Genomic DNA, 18,827 nt, shown 5'->3' with positions numbered 1-18,827 from the left:
CTCTGAACACTATATTAAGGCTATACTAGAACATGCAGGATTATCTTTTAAACAAAAAGTGTTAAACAAACCAGAATTAGTTTTACATGCATTTAGCTTTGATGACAGATTTGTTGTCACCAGTGTTCAAAGTTACATTACAGCTAAAACAGTAATAAGTAGAAGAGATGGAAAAAGGCAGGTCTGTTCACTCAGACCGGGAGTGGGTGCAGAAAATGTTGTTGTTGTCAGTATCTTTGTTGCTATATGTCTGTCTATATTTCTTTCCTTCCATCTCCTCCTGTAGACTGAAGGCTGTTCAGTGGTAAATCATCAGTGATGTCACCGTGCTGTATTAGACCAGACTTAATCTGTTCAGGAAACCCACTCAAACGCTGTGTTTATTTTATCAGTAGAGGAACATTATAGTATAGACTATACAGACAGGTCTCATCATGTGCAGTACAGCTATCTCTCTCACTCTCTCTCTCTCTCTCTCTCTCTCTCTCTCAGTGCGTGGGATAGCGTGGCTGATCCTGATTATGGTATTGTGCTCCTACTTACTGTAATCAGAGTATAGTGAAAATCACATCTCTGTACAAATGTGTGTGTGTGTGTGTGTGTGTGTAGAACAGTAGAATGTTGCTGATTGTGCTCGCCCTCACCTATATCTCTATGATCTCTACTCATAGTATGGTCTCTTTCCCACACAATAACACACACACAGCACCAACACATTTAATAACCACTCTATAGGCAAGGGCATTGTATCTCTAAATCTCTTTTTCAGACAGAAACACAAAAACACACACACACACACACACTATACGATTTTCCTCTGCTGCTGCAGCAGAGCTGGTATTGCAGGAAGTTCTCTGTTCATTCATTCTCATACCACGCTAAAGCAAAGTGTGATTTTTTTTTTTTTCCTATTTAATACAAACCCATTTCTTCAGCACTTCCCTCCGTACTACATGAAGTGTGCTGTGTGGTGAGGTGCGAGGTACTGTCACAGTTCATTAGGAAATGTGTTCACACTTACTTTTTATGTGACCTATAATCTGAGGTCACTTTTGATATCAGCCTGATATCAAAATGCACATTTTGTGTCACACATGCTTCAGATCATATTACATGTACTTTATTATACATGGTTTAAGCCAGTAGTTCTTAACCCTTACAGACCGTTACAGTGGACATCACCAGTATTTTCTTTTTTGTAATGTTTTGTTGCACATAGGGCTGCACTATGTTGAAAAAATTTGACATTGCCCGTGACCCGCCCCCACACCCCACCCGCGACTGAGAGCTGAGTCAGCACTTTAGAGTCCTTCAAGCACTCAAATCCAGAGGAAAACAGCAAAACTCTTGTTAATACCATATATCGTGCAGCCCTAGTTGCACATAACACTAACTGATACCTGTTGTCCATTAGAATTGACCATGAACCATCCAATTAAAAAGTTAACAAGCCAATTAAACCACAGCTTAGCCCCACCCACTGCACTGGAGAAAAACAGCAACTAAGGCAGGGCAGGGCATGGTAGCACTATAAAGCCAACGAGGCAGTAAGGGCTTTTTTACTTTACTAATTTTTTGTGATTTAGGACAGTTTTCTTAAGGATGAAATTAGTAGATGGCTTCATAGGTAGCTTGCTGGATTAGCCTCTGTGCTAAGAAGCCATGCCGATAAACAGCGCGACAGTGTGAGCGGTCACAAATACACTCGCAAGAATATAAACGTGGGTGATATGAGGGACTTGTAGCTGCCAGTGTGAGCGCAGCACAGACTATTGTGAACTCGTTACATTTTTGATAAATGGGTGATTCCGGATCTTTTCCACCTGATTTCGATCCTCAAAAAAAAAAAAAAAAAAAAAAAGACATAAGCGGATTGCGTACATACTCAATAAAAAAGCAATAAATATTTGACCTAATTGGAGTTAATATAATATTCTTGTGTGTGCAGACAGAAAAAATACTCTTATTTTTTTAGCACTGTATTATAATTCAGTTCTGAAGAGGTTAAACTGTTAGTTAGGGGAAATGGCATATCTGGCTTGTCAGGCACCATCTTCTTTAGTAATGACTGTTGCCCTTCAAATAAGAAAACACAGACAAAATACCAACAAATGCTGTCTAAAATCTGCACTTTTTTGTTTTGTCTAATGCTAAATCATTCATTACATCATTCAGCCCCCACAGTGCAGTATTAGACTAAACGTAATCTGTTCAGGAATGTTCCACTCAAACATTCTGTTTATTTTATCACTAGTGGAAAATTACAGTATAGACACAAACTGGTGGTTAGGGGCATTGGCTGTTCTAGCTTTTAAGGCACCCTGGGTAACCCCCACAATCCCCTTCAGTAGTGACTGTTACACTATTGCTCTTCAAGAACTCAAGAAACTGATGCTACCAGATATTTTGATGCTCATGGTATAACACACACAATGTATTATACATGGTTTAAACCAGTGGTTCTCAAACTGGTGGTTAGCGGCCCCTAGCGGTTCTAGATTTAAGGCACTGATTGTTAAACCATTAGCCTTCCAACACAAAGTACAGGCAAAACTAATCCTCCAAATGCCTCCTGCAATCTGATCTTTCCTCACCTGCTTTAGTCATTAATTATATCTTCCAGCTCTAAACAGTACCACAGTTTCAGAATGACCATTGGGAAGTTTGGGGAATTTTCCTGTGAGGGCCAGACTTTTTTTTTTTGCCCAATCTCATTATTATTTAGATTAGATCTAGAATCTCTCATGGGTGGAGTCTAAAAGAGCATAATTAGCCCCCCACTCCCTCTGTCTGGTTGGCCCCTTTTCCCATACCACTCAGTTTGATGCTAGCCAATATGGATGTCTGTTTGCTAATGTATCAGAATTAGCAGTTAGTATTCTCCTCCAAGCGTGTTGAGCTATGTCTAATGATGATGTGTGTGCTGTAGTTTAAAACAATTGTAAAGGACAAGTAAAACACAATGGATTCAGGTTAGGTCTGTTAGGGTTATGAATGAATAAACACTGATATGGTGGTGGTGTGTTGGAGTGTGTGGATGAGACACAGCAGTGCTGTTGGAGTTTTTAAACCCCTTTAGTGTTACTGCTGGACTGAGAATCATCCACCAACCTGAAATATTCAGTCAATAGCTTCCAGTAGGTGAGTGGACAGTGAATGGGCAGTGTTTATGGCTTCTCTATGGTGGTCCTGTGGGGCCCTGACCATTGAAGAACAGGGTGAAAGGAGGACAAGTAGAAGTATAGATCCTGTTATGAAACTCAAGCTTTTAACTCAAGTAAAACACATTTTTCTAAAAGTCATAATGACCATAATGTGATTATTAAAATGTTAACGTTGAAAAATTTGGGATGCTCTAGGCTCCTTGTTTCAGCTTTATATACGGCTATTGAAAATGAATGCATTTTTGAACAATGCAGTTACAGCCCTGTTAAAAAAAAAAAATTAAGAGACCACTTCAGTTTCTGAATCAGTTTCTTTGGTTTTGTTATTTATATATATATATATATATATATATATATATATATATATATATATATATATATATATATATATATATATATATATATAGCAAAAAAGATGGAGAGCTTTCAGACCTCAAATACTGCAAAGAAAACAAGTTCATATTCATAAAGTTTTAAGGTTAAGTTCAGAAATCAATATTTGGTGGAATAACCCTGGTTTTTAATCAGTTTTCAAGCATCTTGGCATCATGTTCTCCTCCACCAGTCTTACACACTGCTTTTGGATAACTTTATGCCTTTACTCCTGGTGCAAAAATTCAAGCAGTTCAGCTTGGTTTGATGACTTGTGGTCATCCATCTTCCTCTTGATTACATTCCAGAGGTTTTCAATTTGGTAATATCAAAGAAACTCATCATTTTAAAGTGATTTCTTATTTTTTTTCCAGAGCTGTACGTTAAAGAACCTTAGTGTGCACATTTTGAGAGCTCAAGGATCATTTTCATACTAGCCCAATAATAAACCAATAATTTGTCAGAAGGGTATATGTTAATACTTCTCATCCAATCTCAATCAAATGATCTGAAAGATAATTACTCCAACATAGTATAGATTACAAATTTTAAACTTACTCAAGGTAGCAAAGTATTTATATTTGAGACCTCTGCTTTATGTTATGTCAAAAAGTAAAAAGAAAACATAAAAATGGAGAATCAGAATCAAAGTGTTTTTTTTTTTTGTTTTGTTTGTTTTTTTAATAGTGTATGCAGGAGATTGGGTTCAGGTTGGGGGTGTTAGGGGGTAAATGAGCAGCTCCGGAGCTCACATAAGCACTTTCAGATCCTTTCACAATTCCTGCCTGCACTGCCGACTGAGGCCTGTTCCCTCTCAGCTTCTCAGAAACAGAGGAGGCGCTTTCCGCTCTCAGACGGTGAGTTAGCGTCTTTAGCCGAGCGCAGGCGTCAGGAGGTCAGAAGGGTTTAGTCAGGTGCTGAAGGCAGTGGTTTTGTGTTAGCTTGATATGGGTTTAAAACTCGTGTAAAAACTCAACATCCAGCATCCAGCATGTAGCACTTGTGCTATTGTGAAGCACAGGAGAGTGATGGAAGTTGTGTTCAGAGAAGGAGTTTAGGTATTTAATGGCTGCTAATCACGCTTAATCCTGAGGCTGGCATGGCAGCAAAATATTTGTTTGTGTGTCTGTGTGTGTGTATGTGTGCGTGTTAAGCCCCTTTTCTGAGCTTTCGGTGGGTGATGAAAGCAGTGTGTGCTAGCTCTGGCCTGCGCTAGAAGAGATTAGCGAAGCTGCTGCTGCTGTTGTAAATGACTTCACAGTCTGACAGTCTGATCGTTTATCATCACCTGTTCTTGCACCTCTTCATTAACACTCTGAAGAGATGTTAGCCTGACTCTCAGTAGGGGTGTAAATCTCTGACCTCACTGCAGTTCATGTCTGTTGCAGTTCTTCAGATTTAATAAGATGTCTGATTTCTTCACAATTTGATTTCATTATTTTGGTGCAGTGCACAGTTATTAAATATAAATGCATGGGGGGGGGCTCCGAGTGGTCCAGCGGACTAAGCGCTGACACTATGCTCCATGGAGTTCGCTGGTTCGAACCCAGTCATGCAGCTTGCCATCAGCTGCCCGAGCCCTGAGAGAGCACAATTGGCCTTTACTCTCTTTGGGTGGGCAGATGGCGCTTTGACCAACATCACTCCAAGGGTGATTTTGCTCAGCATAGGCGTCTGTGAGCTGATGTATCGGAACCGAGTCGCTGTGCTTTCCTCAAAACGCGCTGTGATGCTACTACTCGGCAATGCTGCACCAGCAGCAGTTGGAAAAGAGGTGGTGGCTGACTTCACATGTATCAGAGGAGGCTTGTGCTAGTCTTCACCATCCTTGTGTTGGGGGATATACAGCTGAGTAGCAGCTTAATGGGTGGGACAAGCTGAATAGGTGGCCTAGCTAAATTAAGAGAAAATGGGAAAAAAAATGAAATAATAATAATAAAAAAAAAGTGAATACATTGATTAGTCTGAAGAATCTCTTTACACACTAGGTGAAGATGGGGAATCTTTAATTCAAGCTTATGTATACGTTTAACCAACAGTACTAAATGAATACATACAGAAAAATATTAAATAAGCTATTACTGATTTAGGAAAACTGAATAGAACTGTTGTTTTTCATTGCAGAAGAAATTCAATAATAGAACAGTGGCATTGTTGAAGTTCCAGAGCTGGCAGACCCACTAGTGTAGCCTGGAGAACCAGTGGGAGTAAACAAAGGGCAGAGAATATGTCATTTATCGTTTTTGACTGAAGCCAGTCGTGCAAATGCTTTTTGATGTCACTTTTATTTTCATGTCAGTCAGTCAGCAGCCAAAGTTAGCTGTCCATCATTTTTTGCTGCAGCCTCATAAAAGGGTTTCTCATGGATAAGTTGTTTGTGCTTTTGGTTTGTGGGATCTGGGAGTTTGTGCCCCGATTTAAACTAAATATATTCGATTATTAAGCATATTTAGTGCATTGATACAACCTTAATGTTTACCAAATATATATAAAACACACCTTCTGCTCAGATAATCAGCTTAAAGGTGTCATTTTACTAGAAGCTGTTTTTGAAATACAATAGGTCACTACAGGCTGTTATTGCAAATAATAATAATAATAAATAATAATAATACATTTTATTTATATAGCGCTTTTAATAATTCTCAAAGACGCTTAAATATATGTTCTTAATGGCCTCCAAGAAAAAAAAATATTAATAAAATAGAATCTCAGTTGCATATGCATGCTGCACATGAAACTGGCCTTCTGCCCTCATTGCTGCGTTAGGCAATAAATAAAAATAGACAGATAAAATGGGTGAATCAGGAAAAGCTCCCAGATTTTCCTCAACCTGTAATTTAGAACTCATTGCCTCGCCCACCTTGACTTGGGAGTGTCACAGTGCTGTTAGCCTACCAGAAGCGATACATTTGCATACCATGAATATTTATACCATGAGTAAAAGCCGCAATACAGAAATGCTCCAAAAAAAATCTAGTAGTAAGCCTTTTCTGTGCAGTAGGCATTTACTGTAGCAAAACTTTAAGCTTCTTTTGTCTACTTTAATTCGTACAACAATAATCAAAAAATGCAGTTTTTGACTATTTGATAGTTGTTTTTTTGTATTGTGTGATTACAAAAATTGCAAAAATGGCAAAAATACATACAATTTTAAGTATAAACTTTGGCTGTGAAATTTTTCAACACTGCAGACTCTTAACTGTTTTGTAATCTTCTGATAACTCTTCTTGTAATGCTGTCCGGATATTAATTATATATACTGTACCTGTACTATTAATCCAGATGGAAATAGTCCTAATGTTAATATTTGTGCATTTGCTTATCTAATACATGCTGGTTCATTACTGCACTTCTGCTGCTTTGTGTTTCAGAACACACAGAAATGTTCTTTAACACAATATTCTTAATAGACCACAACTGCCTGTATTACCACTATTGTTTTTATCACACTAGACTATCACTGCTGTTACCTGCTGTCTCTCAGAAGTGAGCGTGTGGTTTTTAGCCTGTAGGAGTTCAGAAGAGTGTTTTAGCTCTGTGAACGGTTCCTGTTGTCTCTGCTTTCAGCTGTGAACAAGCTTTGAACAGGTTTTGAGAACATGAAGTTGCGTCGAGCTTTGCGGCTTTGTTCTGTAAGATGGCTCTGGGCTGGTCTCTGAGCGTTTCATACCCGACTCCCACACTTCGCCTGACAGTTCTGCTGTGGGTGTATGTGTGTGTGTGTGCATGCGTGTGTGTGTGTATCAATGATAGCAGATGTACTGTACTTGTTCTGTGTTCAGAAAAGAAGACAGTTCAGTGTGTGAGAGAGATGCTTTGTCTATTCTCTCTCTCTCTCTTTGTCTTTATCAGTCTCTCTCACCCTTCATTTTGTCTTTCAAGATCTTGTCTTTCAGATGTGATATAAACCAGTTTCTGGCAAAAGAAAGTAATATTGTAGATTATGTATACACAGCTCTGGAAAAAGTAAGAGACCGCATAGAAATGCTAAGTTCTTTGATTTTACCAAATTGAAAACCTCTGGAAGATAATAAAGAGGAAGATGGATGATCACAAGCCATCAAACCAAGCTGAACTGCTTGAATTTTTGCACCAGGAGTAAAGGCATAAAGTTATCCAAAAGCAGTGTGTAAGACTGGTGGAGGAGAACATGCCGATATGCATTAAAACTGTGATTTAAAAAACAGGGTTTTCCACCAAATATTGATTTCTGAACTTGTTTTCTTTGCATTATTTGAGGTCTGAAAGCTCTGCATTTTTTTTGTTATTTCAGCCATTTCTCATTTTCTGCAAAGAAATGCTCTAAATTTTATTTTATTTCATTTTTGGGAGAAGAAATGTTGTCTGTTGTTTATATATAAAACAACATTGTTCATTTTACTTAAAAATATACCTATAAATAGCTAAATCAGATTATTCAAACTGATTCAGAAACTGAAGTGGTTTCTTAATTTTAATTTAGAGCTGTATATTAGTGAAATTTGATAATATATACCAAACACTAGTATATTTTAATGAACATCGTGTCATTATTCTGAGCTTCGTAACTCAAAACAAGATTAATCTACACTTATGACACAAACACCACATCAAACAGCATTAAATGCCATTGACCTATCCTCAACTATCAGCGAGTAATCCAGCTCCAAAAAACAATGTGTTCACCTCTGCTAATTTGCTCGGTCCATCTGTGCTTTCCTTATTGCAGCTTCTGAACAAGCTAAAAAAAAATAGATTAATAGAGTATTGAGCTTGAGTATCGAACTGTTTAGATAAGAATAGATTGACTGATTAAACATATTTTTTTTACCTCTTTATGTCTGTAGGTATCACCCAGAGATTATTACTTGTTTCAAAGTCTATTCAGAGTTATTCTTAGGATCTGTCTCTTAAAGTGCCTGAATACATTACATGATGATTACTTATGAAATATCAGCAGAATTAATGTTTCAATGTCTTTTAAGTCATATTGGGTTTTGTGGGTGTGTCTGTTCAGTACTAAGATAAATATTTTTAAATTGTTATTAGTTTAATAATTGTTTTTATTGATAAGCAAGTAGGGGTGTGACGAGATCTCGTGGCACGAGATCTCGCGAGATTAAACTTGACTATATTTCTCGTCAAGCTTTAACCTGTCTTGCGGGAAAAAAAAATAGTTTAGTGCGGACTTTTTAAGCTGGATCTGGCAACACAGCAGTACTGTTTGTGGTGTATGCAAACGTAGTATCAGCGCCTGGCGGGGGGGAGATACGCTCTGTAATTACTAGCCCACCGTGCTCTGCAAAACCAGCAAGCTGATTGGCTGTTTCTCCTGAGAGAAAATGTATTTAGGGCTTTCATTTGGCGCCCCCTTTAGTGCAGCGCCCCTATGCGTTGCATAGGCTGCATACCCATTTTTAAGTTGTATGTCTGGCTGCATTTTGGCTCCAGTGGAAACAATAAACGCTAACAGAGTGACCAACAAGACACAAAACATATATAAATACTGTAAGTAAATCCTACATTGTTTCATAGGCAGCTGTACTAATCTCTTAGCTCTGTACTGTATTTAAAAACATATTCTGTCTCTGTTTGCACTTCAAGCATAGTCTTAATATGACTGGTTATGGTTATGAATAGTTAAATTACAAGAGATTTAGGAGAAAAAAGAAACACAAACCATAGTCTTAATATGACTGGTTGTGGTTTGCACTGTTTACATTATATAAGACCTAGAAAAGTTTTATTTTTATTTTTTATTCTTATTTTTTATTCTTATTTCTATTTCTTATAAAATCAATGTGTGAGAGAAACCAGTCAGTTAAGTTTGTGTTATATGATTTTGTCAAATAAAACTCTAGTTTTCATTTTTGAGGTTTTCTTTAAAATTTTATTTTTAAATCTTGTCTCGTCTCGTTCTCGTGAACCCAATATTGTGTCTCGTCTGATCTCGTGATAATAGTGTCTCGTCACACCCCTATAAACAAGACAAAGATACCTTTAGGCTGTCTATGCAATGGTTAAAAAAGTTGCAAAATTCACAGAAATCCTGTGAAAAGCTGAATAACAATGTGCTCTCTTTTTCTGTCTGTGTGTGTTTTCAGGACGATAGTGCCGTGGAAAGTGTTCCGTCAGTGCCTTCACGAAATGCATCCCATCAGTTCAGGTCTGGAGGCCATGGCTCTCAAGTCCACCATCGACCTCACCTGCAACGACTACATCTCTGTTTTTGAGTTTGACATTTTCACGCGCCTCTTTCAGGTACACACACACACGTGCACACACACGCACACACACACAGTCCAGGTCTCTTTTATTGGAGGGAATAAAAAAAACACACACACACAAAGAGCAGATCATATCTGGATAACATTTAAATGTCAGAGTCTCATCACCGGCCTTGTAAGTCACTCTGAAAGTGAAACTAAGGGATCTCCTCCTCTCTTTCTCGCTCTCTCTTGCTCACTTTCTCATGCTCTTTTATTCTATTCTCTATTCTTTCTTTCTGTCTGTCTTCCCCTCTCTTTCTTTCATTCCCCTGTGTGTGGGAGGGGATCAGTGCACTAAAAGGCAATTCTCCCAGTCTAGAAGCTTCAGAGAGCAGATATATTCTGGTGTCTGCAGGAGTCCTGAACTCTGTAGTGTAGGTGCCTCACTTCTTCTCGCTCTGACTCAGTGAGTCACCACAGACCTCCTCCTCCTCAATATGGGGTGATGGAAAGTGGGGTTCTGAAGCAGGGAGCACCTTTTGTTATTCTGCTGTCCTGTTATTCTGTCACTCCCTCGCTCTCTCGCGTACTCTCGCGCTTTCTCTCCAGAGTGGGCGGCCTTCCGAGGAATCCCTTTGTTGCAGAAACATAAATCAGCTTTACCGCAAAACCCAGCGTGACCATTAGCGTCACTTTTGCATGCGCCGATGCAGCTGCATAGCTACCTATTCCGTTGGCACGCACCGATACTGTTCTGCAGAACTCTGCTTCGAGACACAGAGTGGTCGAGGAGGTGGGAGTGAAGTGTTCTTCATTCTCTATGGGGTAATGGAAAAAGAAACTTGCTGTGGTCACAATTCGTCTGGTAATTTATTGTAAATGAAGGCATCATTTTTTTTATGGTTGGTTTTCCATTGTGAGCCATATCTTTAGTTAGAGGGGCATAGTTAGTGGTTAGTCAGTCACATACCCTCCTATTACCTTTGGGGTCTGTTTGACCCTATTCAGTGTTTAACATCTCTGAAAAAAAAAAAAAGTTGTGCATGTCATATATAATGACTTTTACTTTTTTAACATTCTTTAAACACTTTTTTTTAAAAAGAATCTATAAAATTTGGGCTGCGTTACATTTGAACTGGTATGCCAGAATGTCTCAGTTCCTACTAGGAAATGTCTACTGGAATGCCTTCAGACATACTCTGAAAGTTGGGAGAGCATCATCAACCCCCTGTTCAGAATCCAAGATGGCTGCACCACACATTAGCAAACAGTAGCAAAAGCAGTAGGATTGTAGCTTTTTTTTGTGTGTTTTTTTTTTAAGCACTTCTGTAACTTTGTGTTTCAATCAGTTGTATTGTTCCACACAGTATTGATCTTCTTCCTTATTTCTGTATGTTTTAATAGTGTTTATGCACAAAAGAAATTATAATGCATTTGTAACAACTGGAAATGTTAAAGATTCTAACCAGGGTCAAGGCTAACAATGATAACCTTGGATCAATTTGACTTGATTTGCCACAAAACCAAAACACCAATATAGTCAAAGGATGGTCAAAAGAGTTGTGGTAAACACTCCAAAAGTGTTTTCACACCAGCACTGTTTTGGTCCAGTTTAAACAGACTTTCGTGCGTTTCGATTGAGCAAGTGTGAAAACAGTACATATCAAAACACCTACCCTGGAATGGTTCACTTGTGGTGAGCGCATGATCTGGTTCCGATCCAACCCAGCTATCAAATATACTCCTTTTATTCGAGCTACACTGCCGGTAAGTTGCAGTGTAATCTCATGTATTAGCCAGGTAATACTTACTACCACAGCTTTAAAGAAACGCTGTCTCTGCTCCATACTGTTTACACCCACGTTATGTGCAGCATTCACTGCTTGCAGCTGAACGACTCCATTTACTACGTGTACATCTGCACTGCATGTCCCATTGAAAACACTGTTTGAAAGCGCAGCGGCAGATTTTTAGCGTTGTGTGTTAAAGCAGCTTTACACTGCATAGACATTTGGGCTGGAAAACAGAATCTTCTTACTATACTTACTTTCTTGCTCCGTTGCCAGACAGCTCTGACCTATCAGAAGAGACAATGTTCTCACTTGTTATATTGGTGCGCATTGTGGTACGTTTGGATTTGTGCCTGTGTGAAACCAAACCAAACAGTGGGAGAAAACACTTCAACTAAACTGACTCATCACTAACTGATTCGGACCGTAGAAACGAACTACAAGTGTAAAACATCAGTCAATTCAATATGTGTTGTATGTTTTTAGTTAATCTAATATTTGAAGCTTGTTTGTAAAAACAAGACCTAATAACACACTGATTTATCATTTATGAGAATATTTTGTCCCTTACCCATTCAAGAAAATGCAACGTCTTTCAGTATCTAATAAAAGTCTTAACTGCTGCTGCTTTTAAATAAATAATGTGAGTCTGAGGTTAGTCTGCAGTCAGAGCATGATACTGATTGGCACAGTTCTGATGATTCAGCACTGCTGGAGGTCTGTGGCTGTGGAGAGTACTAATTATGTGCGTTAGCCTGCGGTGCTGACCGATGATGACTGGTGTCCTTTTCTGAAGCTGCTTCAATGGTTAGTTGATTTCAACCATCCGTGCTGTATTCTGGCTCTGTGAGATGGTTTAAAGAGAGATGTGAGATGTGCTCTGATTAAAAAGGCAGAGTTCTGCTCCTGTGACCTTGACTGGCTCCTTTGTCAGTTGGCATTAGTCTCTGCTTTGGCGTGCAGGAGAAACTGCAGACTCAGACGCTTTGGTTAACCCATAATAACTATCTGTCTGTGTGTGTGTGTCTCTCTCTCTCTCTCTCTCTCTCTTTCTCTCTTTCTCTCTCTAGCCATGGGGGTCTATTCTGAGGAACTGGAACTTCTTGGCAGTAACTCATCCAGGCTACATGGCCTTCCTCACCTATGACGAGGTGAAGGCACGACTTCAGAAGTACATCAACAAACCTGGCAGGTAAGAGAGGCCAACAGCTGTCACAATAGACCTGTCAAGATAACTATCTATATTTGGATAATATATTGTCCCAGGAATAATGGTTAGTGAATACTGAAGTCATTCAGACTATGAAGAAGCACATAAGGAATAATGTTGTAACTTAAAAAATTTGAAGCATGTATGTGCTCTTATCTGGGGGTAAGCTGTAAATTTGCGGCTTCTGAGGCTGGTAACTCTGATGAACTTATTCTGTGCAACTCTTGGGTTTCCTTTTTCTGAGGTGGTCCTAATGAGAGCCAGTTTTATTATAATTTCACTTTCAAAGTTCTTGAAATGTTTTGGATTCACTGAGCTTTTTTAAATTCGTTGGGTACTGTATTTTTCGGACTATGAGGCGCACCTAAAATCCTTACATTTTCTAAAAATCTTCAGTGTGCCTTTTAAGCCAGTGCGCTTTATGTATAAATTCTATTGGTCAAGTTAGCGCTGCAACCGGGGCAGGGAATTGCTGTTAATTGGGGCTGGCTAGTCCTGTTAACCAAGGCTGGCTAGCACTGCTAACCACAGCTGGCTATGCTGCAAACTGCAGCTAGCTATGCTGCTAACCATGGCTGAGTAGTGCTGCTAACCGTGGCTGGCTAGCACTGCTAATCACAGCTAGCTATGCTGCTAACCGCGGCTGAGCAGTGCTGCTAACCACAGCTGGCTATGCTGCTAACTGCAGCTGGCTATGGTGCTAACCACATCTCACCAGATGCTGTGGTGATCATCATTACCACTCACTGCACTGTCTACTGTCCTGAGCTGTCCCCTCAGGTAACAGACATGAACAATTTACGTACTGCTATCCCATGACTTTTGGCATGCCAGTGTGTTACACGCATGGTTCCTTTTGGAACCAAACGTGGTTCTTCTAAGGCATCGTCCAAAGATAATACATGAGTTATGTAGGATTATAATAAGCAGCTGAATTGTGGGCCCCCATGTGGTTCCTTAGGGGTTTAAAGTAAAACTGCTCTTAATTTTTTATAGACTTTGAGGTTGAAGCTTGGACATGGTGAAAAGCGTGTGTGTGTTCGTGTGTGTTCGTGTGTGTTCGTGTGTGTGTTCGTGTGTGTGTTCGTGTGTGTGTTCGTGTGTGTTCGTGTGTGTTCGTGTGTGTGTGTGCCTGGGTTGGATGCTGTAATGGATGTGCCATCTGCTGTGTGGCACGCTGCTCAGACAGCTGTTTTTTGATTTGGTCTGGCAGACGGCTGCAGAGGGAGAGGGCGGGGCTGAGTTGTTAGCTAATTACAGGAGGGCAAGAGATGAACAGAAGCCGAGGCTGATCTCTCCTCCCGTCTCCTCACTTCTCCGGCGTGCTAATTGGAGGTCAATGCTGCAGGCAGGCAGGATTAGCAGTGTAACTAATAAAAAGGTCACGATTACTTGGTTAAACTTGATTGCTCAGTTTAAAAAGAAATAAATTAAAGATTAAAATATGACTTTTCATAAATCTACAGAGATTAGTCAGCACTTTTTTTGTATCATGATGTAACTGCATATTTGCATAAATTATCTTTACACTCATGATATGAAAAAATGATACCCTCAAGACTATATCTTTACCACCTTGAGTTAGTAAAAATATAACTGTACTGAATTTTAAATGTAGTGAAAATATGCAGTGTAGGTTAGGGGTGTGCAATATTATATCGTATACAATATATCGTGACACAGAAATATCATGATATTAAAAATCCATATCGTGATAATAGGGCTGTTCTGTCTTAAAAGTAGTCTATTATTTACTGTGAAGCTTTAGGTTTATTTATTGTAAAATTGTTTTAGTTTGCAGTTTATATGCATGCACTAACTATTCTGCAATATTATTTGCTGCATTATATTGTTTTATTCTATATTATGTATTTTGCCACATTATGATTATACTGTTATACTATTATACTATATTCCTGAAATGAATGAATTATTTTTCTGTTTTCCTATATCACCAAGTATATCGTTATCGCAAAAATACCCTGAAATATCGTGATATTATTTTAGAGCCATATCGCCCACCCCTAGTGTAGGTACACTGTATCATATGCTCAAGTACAGTATAATGTATATTTTACTGCACTTTTTATATACAGTTAATACAGCTCTGGAAAAACATTAAGAGACCACTTCGGTTTTTGAATCATTGAAACATTGTTGTTTTATTCTATAAACTGCAGACAACATTTCTCCCAAGTTCCAAATAAAAAAAAAATGTCATTTGGAGCATTCATTTGCAGAAAATGAGAAATGGCTGAAATAATAAAAAGATGCAGAGCTTTCAGACCTCAAATAATGCAAAGAAAACAAGTTCATGTTCATAAAGTTTTAAGAGTTTAGAAATCCATATTTGGTGGAATAACCCAGGTTTTTAATCACAGTTTTCATGCATCTTGGCATATTCTCCTCCACCGGTCTTACATGCTGCTTTTTGATAATTTTATGCCTTTACTCCTGGTGCAAAAAATTCAAGCAGTTCAGCTTGGTTTGATGGTTGTGATCATCCATCTTCCTTTTTAATTTTGTAAAATCAAAGAAACTCATCATTTTAAAGGGTTTCTTTTTTTCCTGTATGTTTACTTGCAGCTTTTTTTTTTTGCCTTTAAGAGCAATCACTTTTTATCATTGTTTTATGATTAACTTGTTTTACTAATAAAGGTACACATTATGAATCAGGTTTCACAGAATCTCTTGAGTTCTCGTGAGACGTTGTGAGAGAGGGCATTCACTTTATTCAGTATGGAGAGGAATTGGTTCCAAATTAAAAAGCAAACACTACCATGGAAACATGTAAATAAAATCCACAAGATGCATTGCTTTACCTCACTAACATGCAGAGTACATGCCAAAATAAAAAGTAAAAACACTATTACACTATATTTCACTGCACTTAATCTCTTTATTAAAAAACAATACATAGGAATTGACATTTTCAAAATCAAACTCTGAATGTTTTGTCAGAATTGCACACAAGCCTCCTTAAAATGCAGTCAGCTCAATTCTGCAAAAAACAAAAAACAAACAAAAAAAAACACCCACACCACCCCACGCAGACCCGGGCTTGGACAGCTTCCACACCTGGCATGGTCCACACCAGCGAACCCCAGACAACTGACCAGTGATCAGTACTCTGGCCTGATCATTCTTGGGTTCAAAAGCAGCATTCACGCTGGACCAAACGTACCTAAGCCATGGAGAAAGCGCACATGGGTCTGAAAAAAAAAAAATGCTAGTTTGAGCCTGTGTTAAAATCTACTCAACTCTTAAAAAAAAAAAAAAAGACTCTGTCATCTGTAACTGTGGCAGTCTTCATTTATAGAAATAGATTGTTTATTTCCTTTTATATCCTGTCACAAAAGACATTTTCTGACAGCTTCTGACTCGTTTCTCAGCCCCGCCCAAATTTTCAGTAGAGAATTCTGATTGGACAGTGACATTTTATTTTAGCGCAAATACTGTGGTGCTCCTAGATGAACTGCAATTCTGTACATTGTGATTTGCTTTTGAACATTTGCAGAGTCACCCAGTGGAATACAATGCAGAGTTGAGCTGCTTGCATTTTGAGGAGGTTTATGTGCAATTCTGACACAGATTCAGCATTTGGATTTGAAAATGTAAATTCTTGTGTATTGTGTTTCAATAAAGAGATCACGTGAAGTGAAATGTAGTGTAATAGTGGTTTTGCTTTTCATTTTGGCAGGTATTCTGCATGTTAAAAAAGCAATGTGTGGAAAAGCAATGCATCTTGTGGATTGCATTTATTTTGTTTTTATTTTTTTCAGTTGTGTTTGTGTTTTAATTTTGCACTCTTTTGGCACTCTTCATACAAGTTAGTGTATTATCAAAATGTTATTTGCAATTAGTCTATTTTCTTTTTTCTGATTTAATCGAGAGTGACAGAGTTATTAACGAGTTAATAAAGTGTTGCTGTGGATCAGACACTGAATGGAATTAAGTATGTGTTCTCAGGCTTGGGAACAGCATGTCGAAGCCATATAATAGCAGGGTAATAAAAGAGAGAAGCTATGGGTTAATGGTGAAGACTGCTTCTGCAGTTCTGTCTGATTTGCACTTCGAAAACGGAGCTATTTCACATGGCTGTGTGTGTGTGTGTGTGTGCACTCTGAAATGAGATGTAAAAAGCTTGGAGGAAATGGAGGACAGTGGGTGGCCATGCAGAGCTGTCTTTGATTCACTGCATACAAATACCAATTTGCTGAAGAGGGACAGCAGCTGTGTGTGTGTGTGTGTGTGTGTGTGTTGGGATGGTCAGGGCAGCACCCAAGGGGATGCTGATGCACGTGATTTCTGAGACAGCCACACACACAGATGGCATCTCTGCTTGAAACACACACACACACACATATACGCTCACAAACACACACACCAGCACAAGCACTGAAACACTGGGGATCTGTGAAAATGGAGGGTTGCTGGTTCAAATCCCAGCTGGGGGCCCTTAGGGGTTTCGATTGTCTTCCTACAGAATTCTGCAACACCCCCCCCCTCTAAACCACTTCAGATACACACAAGTCCTGTGAATGCTCTTAGAACTTTTTTTTTTTTAAATAATGTGCTATCAGTATACTTACGTGAAACACACTCTCAAGCAGTGCATCGTTTGTTTATATATTTTTATTTAATTAATTCATTTATTTTTGCCAAACCAGTGTGTTGGTTAGAGTTTGTTTGGTGCTTCTGCGAAACAGAACTTTTCCTAGACCTGAACAGCATCTCTGTCATTCCCTCTGTGAGACTGTAACAGTTCTGTTGCACTATGTAACTTTGGTGCAGCATGCAAATACCTCTTACAGGAACTGCATAATTTTGCATTATATAAGTACACATATTTGTGTAAAATCCTGTAATATTACTCTACTTTGTCAGTCCACAGGTTTCTTTCACTTTATATGCTGGTTCTTTATTGTTCAACCTTAATTAATGCAGTTAATTCATGTGACCATAAGGTGTGATTGACTTCAATGACACAATTCAATACCAATTGTCACTTATTGCCACTTTAAAACACTAGTTCAAGGGCAAAAGACATTTTAAAGATAATGTTATAAATATTACAACCAGCATGAACTAAATTTCACATGTTATAAATCAGTGTAAATTCAGAAATAAGTAGTGGCATCAGATATTGGTCGTTAAAAATGAATTCTCGCTGCTGTATAATGTGAGCATGACAGTGCAATAAGTTGTGTTTTGCTTAAAATGCAGAACCTCAGGGTTCAATATAAGGCAAAACTAAACTGAATAATGCATTAACACACCGCTGCATGGTATAAAAATATATCACCTGAATTAAGACATTTCATGAAACTTCAGATAAAAGTTCTGTGACTTCTTTCCCCTCGTCTTTCTGCTGGCAGATGCGTGTTCGTCTCAGTGCTGCTCTGAAGAACATTGTGCACTAATATAACTGCATTACGGATTAGGCTGAGTGGCAGTGTAGTTACTGTGGAGGGATCATTCAGCGGTCACCTCCTCCACCAGCATCACATTTGCTCTCGTGTTCTGTTTGAATTCTGTTTCATATTCAAATCGAACGCATCTCTTATTGACTCACGCAACTCCTACTGTCACAGGAAGACAGCAAAACAATATGCAAATCTTTTTAATTAATCATTTTCCTGGGGAATTTAGCGAATGCGCGTGGTTTAATCACTTAAGCAAAACATCATTCAAATTCCTTATCCGAGTCATTTAGAAAACAAAGTGGCATTGTGTGTGTGTGTGTGTGTCTGTGTGTGTCTGTGTGTGTCTGTGTGTGTCTGTGTGTGTCTGTGTGTGTCTGTGTGTGTGTCTGTGTGTGTGTTTATTAGTGTGGTATTTGGCTCCTTCACACTGTGGTGGGAGAAGAATTGATTAAAGAGCTGATGCAGGGTGAGCTTTTATTTATTTTTTTAAATACAAAAGCAGAGTTGCAGTGAGGTTAGATGATGGATGTTCATATAGATGAATAAAGTGAAATTCTGTAGTCAAATAAAACGTTTTCCTTAGAAATCTATCAACAGTTAAGCTTGGTGGTGGTAGCTTCAGGCTCTGGGGTTGGATGGAATGGATGGAACAATGAAGGAGGGACACTACCTCC

At 38.7% G+C, this 18,827-nt stretch overlaps 1 protein-coding gene across 1 annotated transcript in view; it reads left to right on the top strand.

Annotated features, from left to right (window-relative positions):
- The window catches only part of cblb (Cbl proto-oncogene B, E3 ubiquitin protein ligase), a 159,218-nt gene that overhangs the window by 90,914 nt on the left and 49,477 nt on the right, over positions 1–18,827 (top strand). Inside the window, exons 5-6 of the mRNA XM_022681396.2 lie at positions 9,623–9,779; positions 12,588–12,709. Coding sequence (XP_022537117.2) covers positions 9,623–9,779; positions 12,588–12,709 — 279 coding nt within the window. The remainder of the gene's footprint in view (positions 1–9,622; positions 9,780–12,587; positions 12,710–18,827) is intronic.

The sequence above is a fragment of the Astyanax mexicanus genome, chromosome 20 (genome assembly GCF_023375975.1).
Source record: "Astyanax mexicanus isolate ESR-SI-001 chromosome 20, AstMex3_surface, whole genome shotgun sequence".
In the NCBI taxonomy this organism is placed as follows: domain Eukaryota; kingdom Metazoa; phylum Chordata; class Actinopteri; order Characiformes; family Acestrorhamphidae; genus Astyanax; species Astyanax mexicanus.
Note: the sequence above shows the minus strand (reverse complement) of the source record. Positions and strands in the feature narration are given on the sequence as shown.